The 20,378-nt window shown below is 46.9% G+C and overlaps 1 protein-coding gene across 1 annotated transcript; it reads right to left on the bottom strand.

Annotated features, from left to right (window-relative positions):
* Positions 1-5,417: 5,417 nt before the first annotated feature.
* Positions 5,418-5,719, bottom strand: LOC144097530 (potassium voltage-gated channel subfamily KQT member 2-like). The gene has a single exon (XM_077630228.1). It carries the CDS (start codon positions 5,652-5,654, stop codon positions 5,418-5,420), a length of 237 nt encoding a protein of 78 aa, XP_077486354.1. The 5' UTR covers positions 5,655-5,719.
* Positions 5,720-20,378: the final 14,659 nt, after the last annotated feature.

The raw sequence follows: 20,378 nt of genomic DNA, 5'->3' as shown, positions 1-20,378 counted from the left end.
AGCCTTTTCTGCGAAAATAAATGAATTATCTTCCCTTAACTAAAAACATGTACAAGTTTTTCGTACCAGTCTTTCGGCAATCACGCAGTTGATATTGTCGATTACTTTTTTACACACACAGATTAACGTGCCTAGATTGATGTCTGAGTATACTTTGCGAAAGCTTTTGAACAGCTCTCTCATCGTAATTTGCTTTGAAAACTGCATAGAGCAGGCAGTGTATATAGGGATCGAGGCCTATCAGCAAAATCGCTACCAAACTGTCACTAGAAAGCGTGTGTTCGAGACGAGTGGGGTTTTGTATGGGGAAAATGGGCTACATTTCGGGCCCCGTTTTCTACTTACTGCAGTTAATGACATTAATTCCATTGTTAAACACCCTATGAAGAGGAACATTTTGCTTACTGTTTAATTCATTGCCCTGCAGCTCACCCGGAAGGTCAGATTAGGCAGAATAGCTGTCTTCAGTCATTAACCAATAATGTCTGGGAAACTAACAGGAATCTGTGCTCAAGCTTATAACAACAAAAAAACAGTGTTATTGATGGTCAATATAACGTAGATAATGGTGACTTCGTAAATGCGCCGAGTTTCAGGTGCTTCGGACTGGCAATGACGCATAACCTCAGTTGGCACACTCTTACTGAAATTATCTGCTGAAAACTTTAGCAAAAGCTCCGCTTTCTGAGACAAGAAACCTGTCTCCTGTGACGTAAATGTTATATTTAATGTCTACAGGACATACATACGGTGAAATAGAGGACACGCTATTTTATGATATCCACATAAAAACATTTAAAAAGTAAGAAAAAAAGTACAGAGGATTTGAGCCCACTGTATGTCCTCCAAAAATTGCCGTACCGACTCAGTCACAGGAATGTCACATCAATTTTAATGATAATTGCTAGAAATAAAAATCTTTCAAATCTTGCAGGGGAGGTTCGAAATTAGCAACAATGTGCATATACATACTTACAGGAAATGTTCCGCCATGCTGTTCTTGCAGGATAATGAAATGGCGTTTTTGAATGAAAATGGTTAACCTCTACGCTACCTATTCGATGTATATGAGCACTGAATTCTCGAACAAACTTAAAGCTGCAGTGCCTGCATTCTGCGTCGTTTTCCTGTTGTCGCGATGCGATCACTTGATTCCATGAATCCTCGACAAGCAACCGTCACTCCAGTCTGACGAAGATTAGAAAGAATCGGTGCATAATCTTCTTTGGGGCGCACTTGAGAGTCGCTGGAATCTTTTCATTGAGGGGCTTCGTCGAGAAATCACGCAAAAGAAGTATTGCACTTCTGTGGACAGCAGTGCTATTAAAAATTAATCATCACTTTTATAACAACGGCCTTTGTACTAATCATAAGGATGAAATATGTAAGTCAATAACGCAGATGATCATTAAACGGCTGCCATAAAAGCAGTTCACATGTTGATGGTTTCCTAGCGCAGTGGACGGAAAGATTAAAGTGAGAGGACCCACATACCAAAGTGTGTAGCATTGTTTCTTGCTCGGCGCCTTTGGAGCGAGGACGTGGGCGAGGCATGCAATGTGCACAGCTAACAATCTGTGTTTTATTAGAGTGTAAGAGGCACTGCCAACAGAAATGAGACGCAGTTGGATTTGGTGTGTGAGGGAGGGGAAGCCAGTGTTGGGAGACCAGACGGAACAGTGAAATTAATAGATTTGGTAGAGCAACGGGATTGTCGCAAGAGAAATACGAGACGATTGGAAGTTCTGCCGTGGGACTCTGACCGTTAGACAGATATATTAATCTTCCAGACCATATTAAATTTCTTGCAACTGTCAACGGGGAAGCACAAGGTAATAATATTGTAGCACGAAAACAGGCCAACAGGCGAAAAAGAGCTGCACCAGCTACAAAGCGTAGTGAGCCAGAAAAAAACAGCAGACAATACGTATCAGTAGAGTAGTAGATGCAGTACGTAACGGTGAGGCGAACACCCGCATCCGTTGGCAGTCGAGAGCGAATGCAGTAGCCCATTTTAGTGGTTGCAGCGGCGCACTCATTCCGCGGAACAGCAGCTAAGCCATTTGATAAGCTCAATAACATCCTCGTAGGTGAAGTTTATTTTTAAACACAACGATGTGTATTGAAATCCGGATGGCCTCCACGCCCTTTTTCAAAGACCCCGGTACCACTGTTCACGGCCTGTACCACATTGGTATGGTCCACACGAAGCCTTCGTTGCCACATCTGCCCGCGTGGATCTTCTTCGGTGCCTGCCTTAGTTGCAGCGTAAATTAATGGGTCGATGGAGCCACCCATTCTTCGGGAACTCAAGGTGTATGAATTAAAAACGTTCCCAACTTTCGTGCCTCTGTCCGAAAGCGTACTGGACGAATATTCTAGCACCGTATTGCGATAGGCCGACTCGTCGGGCTCAAGAGAAGAAGAAAAAAACGTGAAAAATGTAGCTGCCCGTTTATCTCACTTATTCATGCCGCGTCCAGGTGCGCAGATCACGGGCTACACAAGCAGCGGACGCCAGGATGAAACATCCATCAGTTTGGCTTTATTTTATGCTTCACTCTGTCTCCGCCTCCAGTGTGATCCCTGAACCGTCTCTCTAAGTCGGCGCTTGGCACTGTCGCTGCGAAGCTGAGAGAATGCCGCGGGAGGAGAATCAATGGACAAAGGCGGAGGTCGCGGATTGCCATACGTAGAATTCAGGTGCCAGTAGAAGGAGGTTTACTTTAAACTGGTCGTCCTTTTTCAGGTGTAATGAGGACGCTACATTCTATTACAGAACAGCTCTAATAATAATTTCGCGTCAGCAGTGACGCTCAGTTTAACGCTTCTCGATGAAATGCAATTTCTTTGATTACTCAAGAAATACTTCTTTCATTAAGATAGCGACAGTGCCGACTGCCCATGGCGGTCAAATATTATACAGCATATTATATAGTTAAGACTAAATAAATGTAATGCATAAAAACTTATTCCAGTAACAGGTGCCCATGAATGATAAAATTTATAATAATCTTAGCGACAGGCAGCAATGCAACTACTTAAGAACATTCTAGCGGTATTTTTTCGTGAAGAAGCTTGGGTGCGAAGATGCGTGCATTTGCGTTTGGCGCAATACGAGGTTTTTGTGTGTGTGTGTGGTGCTTGAGCAGCTCAACACTTCGGTACCTCTTAGGATGCGCCACCGAAATATCGGCATCTTTCCCTTCACTGTAGGACAAAAAATACCTGAAAAGTAGTACTGTAGTCCTTTGCGACGTTGTTGACGGTGGTGTACACTGCGTTACTGAATCCTGAAGAAGTGATTACCACAGCGTAGTGTTTATAATTCTATTATAGCACGAGCTTTATTCTGTGTTCTTTGTTGAGTAACAGTTAATGTTTTCTATATTCAATATTCGTATGTAAAGTGTATAAAAAGCAACAAATGAGAAATGATGTTAACCGGAAACCGTTGTTACTTGCACAATGTGTTGTAAAGGTAAAGTAAGCTTACCGGTTGAGCGCGTCTGCACACCTGAAGAAATAAATTATGTAACTTCTCACCATATTCATCTTCATTGCACTTATTCTTAATGCATCTGTTGCAGTGAGGATAACTTTTGGCACAGGTAGCTTCTCCGTTGGTATGACAGTACATCCCAAAACACACAATAAATATGCCATTTCACTGCGTACTGTGACACGTTTTATTATTTCCGACTGAATTATGCGCGCCGCGTGTTGGTAATAAAGAGTAGACTTGCTTGTGTGCAAGCTTTTAAAGTCGCGCTGCGTGCGATTTGCACAGAGAGAACACATTCACTTTCCTCTCACGTCCAGTAAGCGCACCCGACGCTAAGTCGAATGTGCTTGTCAATATAGAAGGAGGGTAAGAGTGACTACCAGCGAGTAGCAACGGTTCTCGTGCAGAATAAGCTCATCATATGCGCCCAACTTATGCCTCATGAAGGCTACAATCGTCGATTATTGCAGCGGGCCTCGTATTCAGCAAATGATACAGCGCACAACACAAACAAGGAAAAGAAAGGTGCACAACAAGCGCAGACTGTCGACTGAATTTTATTCGATAGGAGACACATCTTTTATAACTTGACTCCCTCATATCAAGAACTATGCGCCGTTCAATAACCTGCCTTCTCTGTGATACAAGTTGATTGATGGGTCACTTACACAATCATCCCTTTTCTTTCTTATGGAAATTTTTACCCTGCACTGGCGCTGCACGCTATAAGCTGTGCCTGTCTTTGCTGGCAAAAAGAGAAGTTTTGAGGAGAAGCCTTAAGCAGGTGGCACGTGAGCGTGCCGGGGAGTTTTTTCACAACAAAGAAAGGGGATGATTGTGTAAGTGACCGACCAGTCAACTTGTATAAAAAAGAAGGAACGTTTTTGCGCATAGTCATTGATATGACGGATTGAAGTTATAAAAGGTGCGCCCTCTTTCGAATAAAGATCAGTGGCGAGTCTGCGTTTGTTGTGCACCCTTCTCGTCTTTGGTTGTATTTGCGCAGTATTCTTTGAGGGTAATCGTTGACCGACGCACCCTCTTAGCTCGGCGCATCTGACGAGACGCGAACTGCGCAGAAATGAAAACTAGGTATCCGGAAGGTAGGTTGCTACTATGCTGCTAGCATTTTATGCCATTGGCCCTTGGCGTTCAAGCTTGTCGCCCTCGACATAGTTACAAAAGCAGAAATGACGAAGGACAAAGAGTCGCGTGACAACATGGTGGGTTGCGCTCGCAGGCTTAGTGCTCAAGAAAATGATATATGCGGGAGCATACGAGTGCTGACAAATGTCATAATCATAGGCTGTAGAAGATCGCACTTCATCCAGGCTATTTTTACCCACCATTCATAATACAAGAAAAAGATTATAACGAAAATTTGCAGGCGTCTCTTGAGCTCGGCCACCTTCGCTCCCTGCTCAGTAAATGAATGGTCTTTTCAACCCACGGTATTACTGCCATACATTCATGGTTCGGACCACCCTAGAGGTATCCCAAGTGCAGAAATGACCGATCTCTCGCCGTCTGTTTCGTCGCCTCGCAGTCAGAGTGCCGACGACGTTCGGGAAGCCTATGCCGGTGACTCGCACTGCTTGTCCTCGCGACATCGAAAGCTGCGCTTTCGTGCAAAGGGCGGCGCATTTCACTCCGGCTCCGAGCATGCGTCAAAACGACGCGTTCCGGCCGCGGTGAAGCCTAAGGCAAAACCATTCGATACCTTGCGACCTTGATTCATAACGAGCCGCTTGCGAGGACAACATTCCGTCTGCTGATGGCGTACGTGCGTGCCGCTAGGCCCATGCTTGTGTCATTCATGCGAGAGCTAGCGGCACCGTACGCGTAGCAACCATGTGTCGATCGGTGTTGGCGAAGCCCGGCCCCACGGCAGCGGGCCAATGAGGAAAGTTACTCACAGGAAGATGTGGTAAGCAGCTGCCCTGTATCCACGTGGCCGCTCGAGGAAATTGTACATGAAGGTCTGCTTCTTGCGGTACTTGGCGTCCCTGGGGTGGGTGCCCACCTTCAGGGGCTTGCCCAGCAGTGACGTCCTCGATGGCAGGCTGGTGTGCAGCGACAGCAGGCTGCCGCCGTGCCGGGGCCCGCCTTGCTCGAGCCGGGCGAGCTCCATGTCCGTGAGCGCCTGCATGGCGCGGCCGGCATTCCGCCCCCCGCTCCGCCGGCGCCCAGAGGTGGAGGACGACCGACCAGGCCGACCGCGGGCCGACGCGACGTCTTCGAAGCGGCCGCCCGCGGCGCAACGTCTCTACGCTCCGCCGCTAGAGGGCCGACGACGCCCACTCGCGGAGCCGCCGCGCCGATCGGCGCCGCTCGCTCGCGCAGGGGCACCACTCGCCAGGCCACAGGCCATGGAGGAAGGAAAACTCAGGCCCTTCCCACAGAACACGGGAGAAAAGTGTGGAGGAAGTCACGTGGTTTTTCTAGCTCGGGAGGCCATCTTGTCCGGGCAGCTTAGCAACGGCGTCGTAGTTGCTGTTTACAAACCGGGCGGCAGCAGCGTGCCGCGGCGTACCATTTGAAGTGTGGCGTAGGCGTATTTTCCTTAACGGCTCGAGTTCATGTTTTTGCTGGCGCTTACAGGCTGGGATTGACGGCGTTCAACCATATCTTAGTGCAAAATTCTTGTTGCGTACCCGGATTTGAACGCGTTCGGCGACAACCATTCGGCGACGTCTCTGCAGCGCTGCTCGGAGCCGTCGGGAGACCGCCGCTGTTCACTAAAAGGGGCCTTCGCGCTGTTCGTTCACCAGTGATTCGAAACGGCGTGCACTACAGAGCGGTCGCCGGCGTATTGCGCGAACGTTTCGCGTCTTGTGCGTGCCGTGTGCTTTTCGCGTTCCCGTTTCGATCAGCAGTGAAACCTCGTTGCTAGTTAAGCGTGTTCTTGCAACACTCCAGCGATTGCAACTGGTGTTGGTTATAATACAACTGGTATTTTTTTGTTTTTCGACGATTGCACTTGTGTGAGCGGCGGGGTTCATGACATGGGCGGAGAGCGATATCGGAAAGGAAGCAGCTGCGCTCGCTCAGTTCTTAGTATATAGAAACTTTGTTGCATGTCCGCTTGAAGTGTCGTGCGAGCTATGTGCCTTTGGGACGTGTCGGGCTCATGTGTATTCGTTCATACCGAGATAAAGTCTATATTTCTGGTCGCGCGCTGTTTTTAGACCCGTTTCCTGTAGCAGGTTTATCGATTGCTTTGCTGAGGTCATGGGCAAGAAGTGCGAGAAAGGCGAAGCATTTTCGCACTTCATGACAGCGAAAATGTTTCAACTTCCCATATGGCGTCGTTTGCAACCCTTCGCGTATTAATAGTATGAACGTTATTACTTTGAGCTTTCACTGTGTAATGAAGCTCGAACTAAATTTGGACGCATTTTCTCACATGTGTTTATTTTGCCCATGTCCTATGCTAGTGTCATTTGTGGTAAAAAGTACTCAGTGAAATGAGAATGCACATGTGCATTCAATTTCAATGATGCCTGTGGTTATGCTGAAGAAAAATAATTTGATGTGTTCAATACATTGACTTTCATTGTCTGCATGGTGGATCACAAGTAAAGTGTGCTACTCTGCAGTGACATTACAAGCTAGTATTTCAAGGACTAGAGAAAATTTGTGTGTACAGTTGCAGCTGTGCGCGTTAAACATGAAACACGGCATTGAAATAATGCACAACACTCTGAAACCTATCCTGAAGACACTGGGTACTCCTAAATATCTAGAAACAGTCTGAAAAGGTACGGTCATGTATATTAATTATCATGCGCTGAACTAGATATGTGGATGTAAAACCTGCCACGTGGCAATGCTAGAAATGTGGATTTATGGATCGTTCTTAAAGGGGGTGGAGGGGGGCTGTTTCATTTGAAACATGTATTTCTTGGAATTTTTTTGTTGAGAAATAGGGGTTCGGCAAGGTTTTCCTATGTAAAGTTTCAGGCTTTGGGATGGGGATGACATCCCCCCACCCCCATAAATCCTCCTCTGCCGTGCTACTAAAGGCACTGTCGCCCTCTCTTGTTCTGTCACCTCTATGAGTTGCTCTTGAAGTGTTGCTTGTTGGGCGAGTTGGTGATCCATGAAAATAGGGCAGCGCGTAACAAAACAGGACACAAAGGAGAGACACAGAACGACACGTGTCGTCCTGTGTCTCTCCTTTGTGTCCTGTTTTGTTACGCGCTGCTCTATTTTCATGGCTCTTGAAGCAGTGAATCAAACGTCATTGTTGGCACGGTCATCATTATGAATATGTTATGATGCTAAGTTTTGCATTTAGGGTCAAGAACTCAGACTTGTTAGTATATTTGCCCATCCTCGCTGCTGTAGGAGAAAACATTCCTGGCATGGCCAGCCACACGAAAATTTGTGATGAAGGTAAATACAGTATTCAAGACCAAAACGAAAAAACTGCAGGATTATTTTTGTCCTCAATGGTGCAGCAGAAGACATTGTTGACACAGCCAGCTGCCCAAACATATTCAATACAGAGATGCACTATTCATCAACAAGAGCAGCATTAAAAGGCAGGTTGAACACTATGCTGCGGTGTCACCATGCATGGAAGCATTGTTCACGACTTAGCCAAAAGCAAGCACGTGCACCCTTATTGAGCGTAAATCTGAGAGGGTGGTGCTACCCACCAGAGAGCGTGATTGAAGTGTGGCCAGTGTATGGACCACTTTTATGCGAGCACAGCATGCAAACAACTGACATCAAAAACCTTGCATGAAGCTTTAAATTCATTCCAGCAAAGAAAGATTTCTTTACAACCTCATGAGCATGTTTGACAGCTGTCCAATCGAAAATCGTGATGCTGTCATGTACAAAGTGTTGCAGAGGGCTATTTAAATATAAGCCTCGTGCCAGCAAGCTGGACACGGAAAGCTTCCTGGGCAGCCATGTACTAAAACTTTTCAGGAAGCTTAAATTTAAAGGCAGTACTTTACATTGCATTAAAATGGGATAGTTCTTTCAGAAGTACCATGAAATACACAGCGCGATCCAAGGCACACAGCATAAAAAAGAACGAAGGGTGATACAGGGCAGAAAGTAACAAGTTATATTAAATTTAAAGCCAAAACTTTACATTGCATTAAGGTGGGATAGTTGTTTCAGAGGTATCATGAAATACACAGCGCGAACCAATGCACATAGCATAAAAAAAGATTGAAAGATGATACACGGCACAGAGTAACAAGTTTTATTTCAGTGGCACCATGTGTAACAGTTTAATAAAAGAGAACACAAACAAGCATGCTCTTCAAAGTATATATATGCAAGATTTCGTTTCGTTTTCTCCTGCTATATTTTGGCATAAGCTGTGTATTTATACACAATTTCACTGAACTAAGTTTTTTTTCTTTCACCTTAATTGGTGAAATTAACCTTCTAGCCCTGCTATTAACAGTACGAGGCTAGGATGAACCGGATGTAAGTATACCAGTATATTTCGCCAAGTGCAGTCTTGAAGGAACCCAGCGACACATATCTCCGTCGTCGCAAAACGACGCAGGCGAAAGCGGCGAAAGACACTACATACCATGGTGGGCCACCGCATGAAGTGAAAGTTTCTACCCGCGCTTACCGCAGTGGCGATAAGTGCGTTCGCCGAATGCTATTTGGTTATGACCACGCAAGCCGGACTGTTTCGTTCGAACGAGAGTGCGGGGAAGGCGCGGAGACGACGCGGCAAAGAGCAATAACTGTAAGGAGCTGGATGTCCCGCGCGAACATTTCCGACGTTTCCTGTACATGAACAATGGCAAGAAACCAAGCGCCACTCGCACTGGAGTCTCTTGGAATGAATGAATGAATGAATGAATGAATGAATGAATGAATGAATGAACTTTATTCCCGTCATCATGGGGCCTCACGGTCGGGGCGCAGCAGTTAGGTCTCTTTAGGCCAGCTCATTCACGTGGTTTGAAACGCGCGCGCGGAGAAACGTTAAGAGCGCGGATAAAAATAAACAAGAGCGCGCCCGGACAATATGGCGCCGAGCTCGTTTCCTGCTTCAAAAAATGTCACGTAATGGCCCCTCCTTAAATTTTCCTTCCTCCATGCCACAGGCCATGTGCCGAGCTGCTCGCCCGTCGACTGGCCTCCATTGGAAGCATGGCGGTCAGCGGTTGACGATCCCACCTTACGCACGTGTAGGCCCCGGCCTAAGGAGTCGCTTTTCCAGTGCATCAAAGAGGGCCGTTGTTTGCCGCCGCCAAGACAATGATGGTGACTGGTTCAGATAGTTTGTTTTGTTGCTGCAAATCGTAGGGCGTTGAGGGAAAAAGCTGCTAAATAACACCTTGACAAGGTCTCACTGCCCGTGTTTACATAGGCAACAGCAAAACGTACCAAATGCATATGAGCATAGATCGACACATCCAGAAAGCATTTAGTGATCATTTTATAGACTAACGAAAGGGAAGCACAAAATTCATAACAGGTGAAAAAATAACGTACACTCATCGAAACAAAGAAAAGCATAGGGGAAGGTTTTCTATACATTTTTTTTAATTATTGTGTCCTTAAGGTTAACAGAATGGATTCCAAGAGAAGGCAAGCGTAGCAGGGGGAGGCAGAAATCTGGGTGGGCGGATGATATTAACAAGTTTGTGGGGATAGAGGGTTAATTGGAGAGACATGGGAAAGGCCTTTGCCCTGCAGTTGCTGTAGTCAGGCTGATGACGATTATGATAATCCGTTCGAAATTTATAGTGTACTTATTTTATGCCACCACTATCATTGATTACAAAGCACAATAAACAATCAAACGCCACCGGCGTGATCTGAACCCCCGACGTCCGCATTTCGTGTACGGTGCTCTACCAAGGAAGCTACGGCGGCGGCTATTCAATTTTATGCTTTCGGAGGTATGTATGTTTTCATGTAGCCTATCCTCGGCATCAGTATCGTCCATTGTGGTAGATGTAGCACATCTTGCAGTACCACATGTGTCGCGTACAACCTGATCAAAGAGGGCGGGAGCTGTACGAAAAGCGTCTTTTGCAACCTAGGGCGTCGCGGCAGACTATCAGACTATGGACCTCCTTCACCCCGCGACGTCACGAAGATGCGGTGGCGCTGATGTTAGCAGCGACTTTCGCATGGTAGGCAAAACAGTCAGGTTCCGCTTGCCCGTGCCTCCCGCAGCTGCCGCAGGTACCGGCGGCTGCTTCAAACCTGTGCACTGCAGAAGCAGCATGTATTTATTGTCCAGCTGCGTCACTGCTGGGTCCGCGTAGTAGCATAAAAGATATTAAATTAGCCTCGATAGGTTTCTCGCGCATAAATGCCGCATTCGGAAACTGGCTAACAGGCATTGGGTCACGGTAGTAAAGCGCGAAGTCTGGGAGTCGATAGGCACTGCCGCTCAATGCACTTAATAGCATGCAAGTTAATGCGTTCATTCACCTGAACTTCAGGATAGTAGGGTGATAATTGCTCAAGGAAAAAAAAAAGACATATGCAGCTGCACACGTACTTATCACCTTGAGCCGGAGTGCACGGGGCGCCGACAGGTTCACTCGTCCCCATGAAGGAATGCGTTTTTTTGTTAATAGCACACCATGTTTTAATGACGCGTTTTATGACATTTAATATTTACTTGAAACTGTTTCTTGATATGACGACGTAATTATTTCATTCGAGTAGAAAGAAGTCTGGTAAGTTGTGTCAATCTTGCGCGGTTGCGTTGGTGTGCTTAGAATAGCGTACCTTAAGTGTGCTAAACGCCATATGCTTTTTCATTGCATCATGCATGTGTGATGTTTCATGAGGTAGTACATGATCGCGAAGCTTGTTTGGAAAGAAGCAGCCGCAGGCGTGCTACTAACAGACACGTGGCGAGATTGAGAGGGGACGCGGCAATGAAAAGTGTTTTCGTTATTCATGCATGCGATATGTAACTAAACTTGGTGCAAATATGAAATTCCTACACTAGTTTCAGTAATTCCTTTTATTTATAACTATACCTGGTGCAGTTCTGGGTAATTATAATTAACACCGTCGTCAAGTCCCCCCAAGGTCTCAAATAATTGAGTAGATAGTGTGCAGTTTTTTTGTGCCAGCATGTACATAAAGCCCTGTTCTGTACGATGACGCGATTAGTTCTTTTTCTATATGATCAGTACTTATGCATGCATAGTTACATGAAAACGTTTCTTACAAGAAATAACTAACACAGTACTGCACGTGTAGGGGAAAAAATCGAGAGATTTATTACGCTCCTCAACGTCTCAGGAATAGTTTGCGACAAATGGAATCATTTGATTTTCATGCGAATTACGAAGGTGAGTGATCCAGTCGCAGAAAATGCGAGAGGTCACAAAACGAACCTTAAAGTTTATTCCCTCGTTTATGGCATCTTCGCTTTCGCTTTGGTCAAAGAAATGCGGCACTGAAATCAAAGAAATTACATCAATTTTTGACGACCACACTTCTAAAAAGCGTAATTTATAAATTTGTACTCAATATTTTGCTATAATTTTTCGTCACTAAACTAGACTTCAGGGCTAGGAAAGAAAATAATTCTAGAAATAAAAAATTTTCATCCAATCGACCAGCTTAACAAGAGGACAAGTCGGCCTGGCTGGTGCGTGGTCATGCGGCTAAAAACAGCGCTAAGCGAGATAGGAGATCAGGGACACGACGCTGTCCCCACTTTTCGCACAGCGCGACACGTACGTACGTATGTCAGCAGACGACAAGCGCATGTCTGCTCCGACGAAACAAGGCCAGCACTTCCCCTCACTACTGTCCCGAAGTAAAATAATTCCGGCTAGTGCAGAGTGTCAAAACTTGTTTTATTCAATGCCTAGCGCATAAATAAACGGCAGGAACGCTTTCTACATGTTTACTACTAACCATATATACAATACAGTGGCAAGCTATTTCTCTTTATATGCCGCACGTGGCCAACGCGAGCTCGTTTACTTCAACAAATTACTAAGTTGGAAGCATCGACCATTGCTATGATTCGCAGAAACTGGAAACGCGCCTACAAGCCCTGAAAACCCGCGCTCAACACTTATCCGCGACGCCACTCCCCGACCTTTTGCCTACCACGAGCTCGCTAGCGACTGTAGCGCCACCTCGTTTGTTTACAAACATGCAGGAGGTCTATAGTGGAGCACCGTGCACGAAATTCGGAGATCACCGGTACGATTCTCACTGGCGGTATGAGGTTGTTTGTTCTGCTTTCTAATCATGTATACTTCAGACATAAAATAGCTACAGTATAAATTTTCAATTAGGAGAATAATTAAAATATGCAAAATAATCCCCAATGTTTTCATTGGTTTCGGTGACAGTTGCCTTCCTATGTATGCAGTGCAAAGAGTCGTGTACGATCATAGAGGAAGACGAAGACGTTGTTCGATCGCCTGTCGCCGCAGCTCTGTTTATTTAGCTAATTTTTCCTAATTTACCTAGTTTTATTTGAATATTCGAGGACGGCATCATCTTCAAAGCGGTACTGCCCCTACGGGAAGAGTACGGCTGCTCCGGCGCCAGCAAGCCTAAAGGGGCCACGCCATTCAAAGGAGGCTGGCTCGGAAGAGGCGGCCATGGCTTCCCAGGCTGTGGAGCGACCAGAACATGGACTCGACCACCCGTCCAGCGAGACCTCATCGCTTAGTGGGGCTGAGTCAACGATCGTGGACGGTGACGAGTCAGTGGCCGATATGGCTGACGTGGACAAAGAGGGATTCAAATTCGTGAGTCATTGCAAGCAACGAACAGTAGGGATTCCGGTAGTGGTTGAGCCCACAGAAAAGGGGGTTGATTTAAGAGAGAAGAATCCCATCTTACTTTTCGCGGCCATTCAATCACTGCTGGGATCAGCTCCGATTCGTAGTCGGTTCACCATGCACGGGGCTCTTCAGCTGGATGTCTCGACGGAAGAGCAGGTTGACAAGCTCCTGCAGAGCTCTCAGATTATTGGCATCAAAGTTAACGTACGGTTGCCGCATTCCTACATGAAGAACACCTGTGTTATTAAGGGTGTACCAAAGTGGTATTCAGAACGCGACCTACTTGATTATCTGAAACCACTAGGTGTGCTGCACGTGAAATGACTTGTGCGTCGTGTGGAGTCTCCAGGAAAAGAATGGGCTGCGAAACCTACCAACTCTATCGTGATGAAATTCGCTCCCAACTCAGAGCGCCCCGAAAAAAGTTGATCTGGAATTTACAAAACACGCAGTTGCAGATTTCACTGAAGCTCCTCCACGGTGTTTTAGATTCCAATGGTTTAGGCACGTGGCCAAAGTTTGCACAAAGGATCGACGCTGTAAACGGTGCGGAGGCGACCACGACTTTAAAACCTGCAGGGGAGATTTTGCTTGCGCCAATTGCGGTGGCGATCATCCAGCGAGTTTCGGGGGCTGCCCCTTCCGTGTGAGCGCTCTGCACCGTCGGATGTCCTTTATTGCTGGTCCAAAAACCCCACCGACTGAGACGCCTGTCCCAGGATTGGACGAGTTCCCAGTATTGGAGTCTGATGTTGTTGCGTTGCCCAACAATGTCCCTAAGAGACCTGAGTCCAGCAAGACGCCAAGGCCCAGTGCGCGCGAGTCGACTGTTCGACCTCCAGCAAAAAGTGTCCTTGTTCCTGAGCGGCCGGATCACAGACAGACTCCACGGCAAGGGGGACCCTCATATGCACAAGTGCAAAAAAAAAACAGCTACTGCGGCCAATAGTGTGTCCCCGTCGGCATCTTTTGTCGATGTTGTAAGTGAGTGCGTTGCGCAAAATAAGGAGCTCAAAAATCAAGGTATGTCTGACTTTCTTCGTGTTTTGTTTGGGGCCCTGCGTTCACATGTTCCAGCGATGGCGCCTGGTAACCTGAAGAACTTCCTTCAACTGGTGCTTTCTTTTGAGTCCCTAATTGCCACCTTCGCAGCAAACTTCCTTGCGAACTAAAATGGATGGGGCTAAACCTCGTGGATCTCAAATGCACCGAAAAGTGCCGTTTATATTGCAGTGAAACTGCGCTGGGATATTAAGTCGGTTAGCTGAACTAAAACTATTCTTGAAAGAGACTTGTGTTCCAGTATTGGCTTTGTCAGAAGCTGGCCTGCCAAGCGGGAGATGTTTGACTGGATATGTCGCCCATAAAACTGCAGCATAAAGTATATTCCTGCAGGAAGTGCTGCGCTTTACATAAGAAGAGAAGTTCCACATGTTTCTCTAAGCGTTGCCGATCTTTGCACGGATGACATTGAGGTAGCGGCTGTGAGAATACAGCTCGGCTCTCGAACCCTTTCTATTGCATCCGTGTACGTGTCTCCGCGGAAGAAGGTAGCATTAGATTTGTTTCTACAGCAGCTCTGCGACCACTGCCCAGCACCTAGAATCATCTGCGGTGATTTCAATGCCCATCATGCCGTTTGGGGTGACAGGAACACGGATTCCCGTGGACGCAAACTTGTAGAGGTTATTGACAGTTTGGACCTGTGTGTTGCCAATGACGGAAGCCCCACTTTTTTCCGGCCTCCAGCCTCAGCGACAGCTATAGACCTGACACTGCATTCACCTGACGTCCGCGTGAGTTGGTCAACAGCGCCTGACTGCATGGGAAGTGATCACTATGCGATTTTTGTGTTTGCTGCCGACTTTCGTATCCATGGTCCTAAAATTACCAACGTGGTCAACTGGGACAAGCACAGAGAGCACCTAGAGCGTGTTTCTGGTGATGTTGTTGACAAAATGATTTCTAGTAAGCTAGCAGCAACTACGGCGGTCAAGTTACCTGATCATTTTCGGGCCCCGGATTTTAAAAAATTGGAGGCTTATCAAGGTTAAGCCCAGTGGATGCAAAGCATGTTAAGCAGCTGCCTCAGTGTGGATGGGACTAAGTAACGCCGCCGCCGCGTCGCGCGCGACGGCGCGAACCGAAGCGTGGAGGCACGTCGGACGGCGCGATATGAGGCCCCATCTGCAGCCGGTGTGACGTCATCACGTGACGTCACATCATGTGATCTCACTTCAGGGTCAATGGTGGCCACCGCCGGGAGGCGACCGACGGCGCGATATGAGGCCCCATCTGCAGCCGGTGTGACGTCATCACGTGACGTCATGTCACGTGACCTACTTGAAGTTCACTTGAGGGTCAATGGTGGCCACCGCCGGGAGGCGACCGACGGCGCGATCATCATCATCATCATCATCAGCCTTATTACACCCACTGCAGGGCAAAGGCCTCTCCCATGTCTCTCCAATTAACCCTATCCTTTTCCAGCTGCATCCACCCTTTGCCTGCAAACTTCTTAATCTCATCCGCCCATCTAACCTTCTGCCTCCCCCTGCTACGCTTACTTTCTTTTGGAACCCACTCCGTTACCCTTAAAGACCAGCGGTTATCTTGCCTTCGCATTACATGCCCTGCCCAAGCCCATTTCTTTCTCTTGATTTCGACTAGGATGTCATTAACCCGTGTTTGTTCCCTCACCCACTCTGCCCGCTTCCGATCTCTTAACGTTGCACCTATCATTTTTCTTTCCATGGCTCGCTGCGTTGTCCTTAACTTAAGCTGAACTCTTTTCGTTAGCCTCCACGTTTCTGCCCCGTAGGTGAGTACCGGTAAGATTATGCTGTTGTACACTTTCCTCTTGAGGGAAATTGGTAAACTGCCACTAATGATCTGCGAGAATTTGCCATATGCGCTCCATCCCATTCTTATCCTTCTAGTTATCTCCCTCTCATGATCTGGATCAGCTGTCACTACCTGCCCTAAGTAGACGTATTCCGGCACAATTTCTAGGCTCTCGCTGCCAATTGTGAACTGTTGTTCCCTTGCTAGACTGTTGAACATTACCTTGGTTTTCTGCATGTTAATTTTTAGACCCATCGATCTGCTCTGCCTGTCTAACTCGTTGATCATGATTTGCAGTTCACCTCCTGAGTGACTCAGCAAGGCAATGTCATCAGCAAATCTCAGGTTATTTAGGTATTCTCCATTTATTCTTATTCCCATCTGTTCCCAATTCAGGCCTCGAAATACCTCCTGCAAACATGCGGTGAACAGCATTGGCGATATCGTGTCTCCTTGCCTGACGCCCTTCCTTATTGGAATTTTATTGCTGACTTTATGGAGGACTATAGTAGCTGTGCAGTTGCTATATATATCTTCCAGTATTTTGACATAAGGCTCTTCTACCCCCTGATTACGCAATGCCTGTATGACTGCAGAGGTTTCCACTGAGTCGAATGCTTTCTCGTAATCAATGAAAGCTATATATAGAGGTTGGTTATATTCTGCGAATTTCTCTATCACCTGATTGATAGTGTGAATATGATCTATTGTGGAATATCCTTTACGAAAGCCTGCCTGATCATTTGGTTGATTAAAGTCTAACGTTCCCCTGATCTATTAGCGATTACCTTAGGAAATACTTTGTAGACAACGGATAGTAAGCTGATCGGCCTGTAATTTTTCAAGTCCTTGGCGTCTCCCTTCTTATGAATTAAGATAATCTTTGCATTCCTCCAAGCTTCTGGTACAGTCGAGGTCATAAGGCATTGCGTATACAGGGTGGCTAGTTTTTCTAGCAGGATGTCCCCTCCATCCTTCAACAGATCTGCTGTTACCTGATCCTCCCCAGCTGCTTTTCCCCTTTTCATTGCTTCTAAGGCTTTCTTTACTTCATCTTTCGTTACTGGCGGGAGGACGCATTGCTGTGCACTGCTGTCTTTCTCATTAGCGCTCTGATTACATTGGCTACTGTACAGGTCTGTGTAGAACTCTTCGGCTACGTTAACTATCTTATCCATATTGCTAATGACATTGCCCTGCTTGTCTCTTAATGCATACATCTGGTTTTTACCTATGCCTAGTTTCCTCTTCACTGTTTTAGGCTACCTCCGTTCTTTATAGCATGCTCGATTCTCTCCATATTAAACTTCCTTATGTCGGCTACCTTGCGCTTATTTATTAACTTTGATAGCTCCGTTAGTTCTATTCTATCGGTAGTGTTAGATGCCTTCATGTTTTGGCGTTTCTTAATCAGATCTTTCGTCACCTGAGATAGCTTCCCGGTATCTTTTCGAACTGTCCTACCGCCTACTTCTACTGCGCACTCCGTAATTATTGATGTCAGGTTATCGTGCATTGAATGAACATCAAGATCATCTTCCTCAGTTAAAGCCGAGTATCTGTTTTGCAGCGCTATCCTAAACTCCTGTGCTTACCCTCTTACGGCTAACTCGTTAATGGTCTTCTTCTTCGCTGGCTTCTTCCGTTCCCTCTTCAAGTCTAAGCTAATTCTAGACCTTACCATTCTATGGTCGCTGCAACGCACCCTTCCGAGGACGGCCACATCCTGAATGATGCCAGGTTTAGCGCATAGTATGAAGTCGATTTCATTTTTAATCTCACCATTGGGGCTTTTCCAGGTCCACTTCCTGTTTTCTCGTTTGCGGAAGAAGGTATTCATGATCCGTAAATTATTTCTATCCGCGAATTCGACTAATAACTCTCCCCTGCTATTTCTAGAGCCTATCCCATAGTCACCTACCGCGTGGTCATCAGCCTGCTTCTTGCCCACCTTCGCATTGAAGTCGCCCATCAGTACAGTGCACAGCGATTTTGCTCTATTCATTGCTGATTCTACGTCCTCATAGAAGCTTTCAACGGTCTGGTCACCATGGCTGGATGTGGGTGCGTAGGCCTGCACCACTTTCAGCTTGTACCTCCTATTCAGCCTAATTACTATTGCTGCTACCCTCTCGTTAATACTGTAGAACTCCTCTACGTTGCCAGCTATATCCTTATTAATGAGGAAACCCACACCTAGTTCTCGTCTATCCTTTAACCCGCGATAGCACAGTATGTGTCCGTCCTTTAGTACTGTATACGCCTCACCTGTCCTCCTAACTTCGCTAAGCCCCATCACATCCCCTTTAATTCCCGCTAGTTCCTCGAACAGCACTGCTAGGCTAGCCTCACTAGCTAAAGTTCTAGCGTTAAACGTTGCCAGGTTCAGATTCCAATGGCGGCCTGTCCGGACGGACCTTCTATGACGGCGCGATATGAGGCCCCATCTGCAGCCTGTGTGACGTCATCACGTGACTTCATGTCACGTGACCCCACTTCAGGGTCAATGGTGGCCACCGCCGGGCGTCGCGCGAAGGCCCGAAACCTATGTTAATATGCTTCGCATAAAACTCAGGAACCCTTGCGCAGCGAGAAGGGCGGAGCGCCAACTCGTGCGGAAGAAGGACGACAGGCAACTGAAGACGACCTTCAATAGGCTGAATTCTGCTATTAGACGGCACACGAACAAGCTGTACAGGTCGCAATTGGCCTCATTCTGTGCTAGTTAGACTGTGTTCTCACCGATAACGAGAATATGGCGAGTTATTGGCAGCCTTGCTGGAGAATCTCGCACTTCGAAGCCTTTTGAAGCTCTTGCAATACGCAAGGAAAAACCTATTGCGTGCTTGGCAGACGCACTCGTAAGCGCTGATTCTGGAATAGATATATATACCCCACCTGCTTCCTCCAGGTCTATTATGGACGTCCCGTTCACGCTTCGTGAGCTTCAGACTGCGCTCAGTGGCCTGCGGCGCCGGTGTTCACCAGGTCCCGACGGCATCACCAATTAAATGCTAAATAATTTGCCCTTGCAACTCAGGAAAGAGCTCCTCAACTTCATCAATCGAGTTTCGGAGACTGGCGATGTTCCTCTGTCATGGAAGGTGGCACATGTAGTTCCAGTACTGAAGCCTGGCAAAGACATGACAGACCTTGCCTCGTATCGCCCTGTGTCATTGACCTCCTGTGTAGCTAAGTTGATGGAGAAGGTGGTAAATGAACGCTTATCATGGCGGTTTGAGGACAGCAAGACACTGCCATCATGTATGACAGGAGTCCGCCGAGGTCTTAGTGCCCAAGATAGCGCCTAAGACTTGATAAGTCACATTGAACACCAGAGATCTTTCGGCCTTTCCACTTTAGCCATTTTTCTTGATTTTGCGAAAGCTTACGACAGCGTGCTTCAGACCTCATTTCTAAACAGTTTGCAAGGCATGGGCATACAGGGCCATATGTTAAGATTCATTTACAAGTTTATAAGTGATCGCGCGGTTCGTGTACGGTTAGGGAGTACGTTAAGCACCAAAAGGGTTCTATCACGAAGTGTGCCTCAAGGAAGTGTTCTTTCCCCACGCTCTTTAACGCCGTAATGGCTGGCCTACCCGATTCGTTGAAAAAAAGTTGCAGGCAAGTGCGTATGTCACTTTATGCTGACGACATCTGTATTTGGATTACTGGCTACCAACACAAGCGATTAGCCCTGATAGCTCAACAGGCTCTACTTTCGGCACAAGCTTACCTTCAAGGTGTGGGGTTGTCTCTGTCAGTGGACAAATCCGGCTTTATTCTGCTTCCAGGTGTAGGAAGACGTCAAGCGCGGTTGAAGATAGACCTCGGTCACTCTTGCATCCGTCAATTCAACCGCGCGTGTTTCCTGGGCGTCATTATTGACTCCCGTCTACAGTGGCAAAAAGCTGTAGACGCGATTGTTTCATCTATATCTTCTCGTCTCAATGTGATCCGTAGAATTGCACGTGAGCAATGGGGAAACCATCCTTCTTCAATGGTCAAACTTCAAGAAGCGCTGGTGGTCAGCCGGATAATGTATCAATTACCTTTAATTTCCCCCCTCGGCATCACAACTTTAGCGTCTCGAAGTTGTCCACAGAAAGGGCCTAAGAAGAGCCATTGGAGTTCCCCAGGCGGCTGCGAATAAGGCAGTACTTCATAAGTCCCTATCGAAACCTCTTAGCCTTATCGCTTCTCTGAGACTATTAATGCATCTTGACCGCTTAGGAGAGACGGTAGCTGGGCGA

This window comes from Amblyomma americanum, chromosome 7, assembly GCF_052857255.1.
Source record: "Amblyomma americanum isolate KBUSLIRL-KWMA chromosome 7, ASM5285725v1, whole genome shotgun sequence".
Classification (NCBI taxonomy): Eukaryota; Metazoa; Arthropoda; class Arachnida; order Ixodida; family Ixodidae; genus Amblyomma; species Amblyomma americanum.
The sequence above is the reverse complement of the archived record's forward strand: the minus strand, read 5'-3'. Positions and strand labels throughout refer to the sequence as shown.

Bases quoted from the DNA above. Each gene is read 5' to 3' on its own strand.
- LOC144097530 (XM_077630228.1), bottom strand. From the start codon at position 5,654: ATGCAGGCGCTCACGGACATGGAGCTCGCCCGGCTCGAGCAAGGCGGG.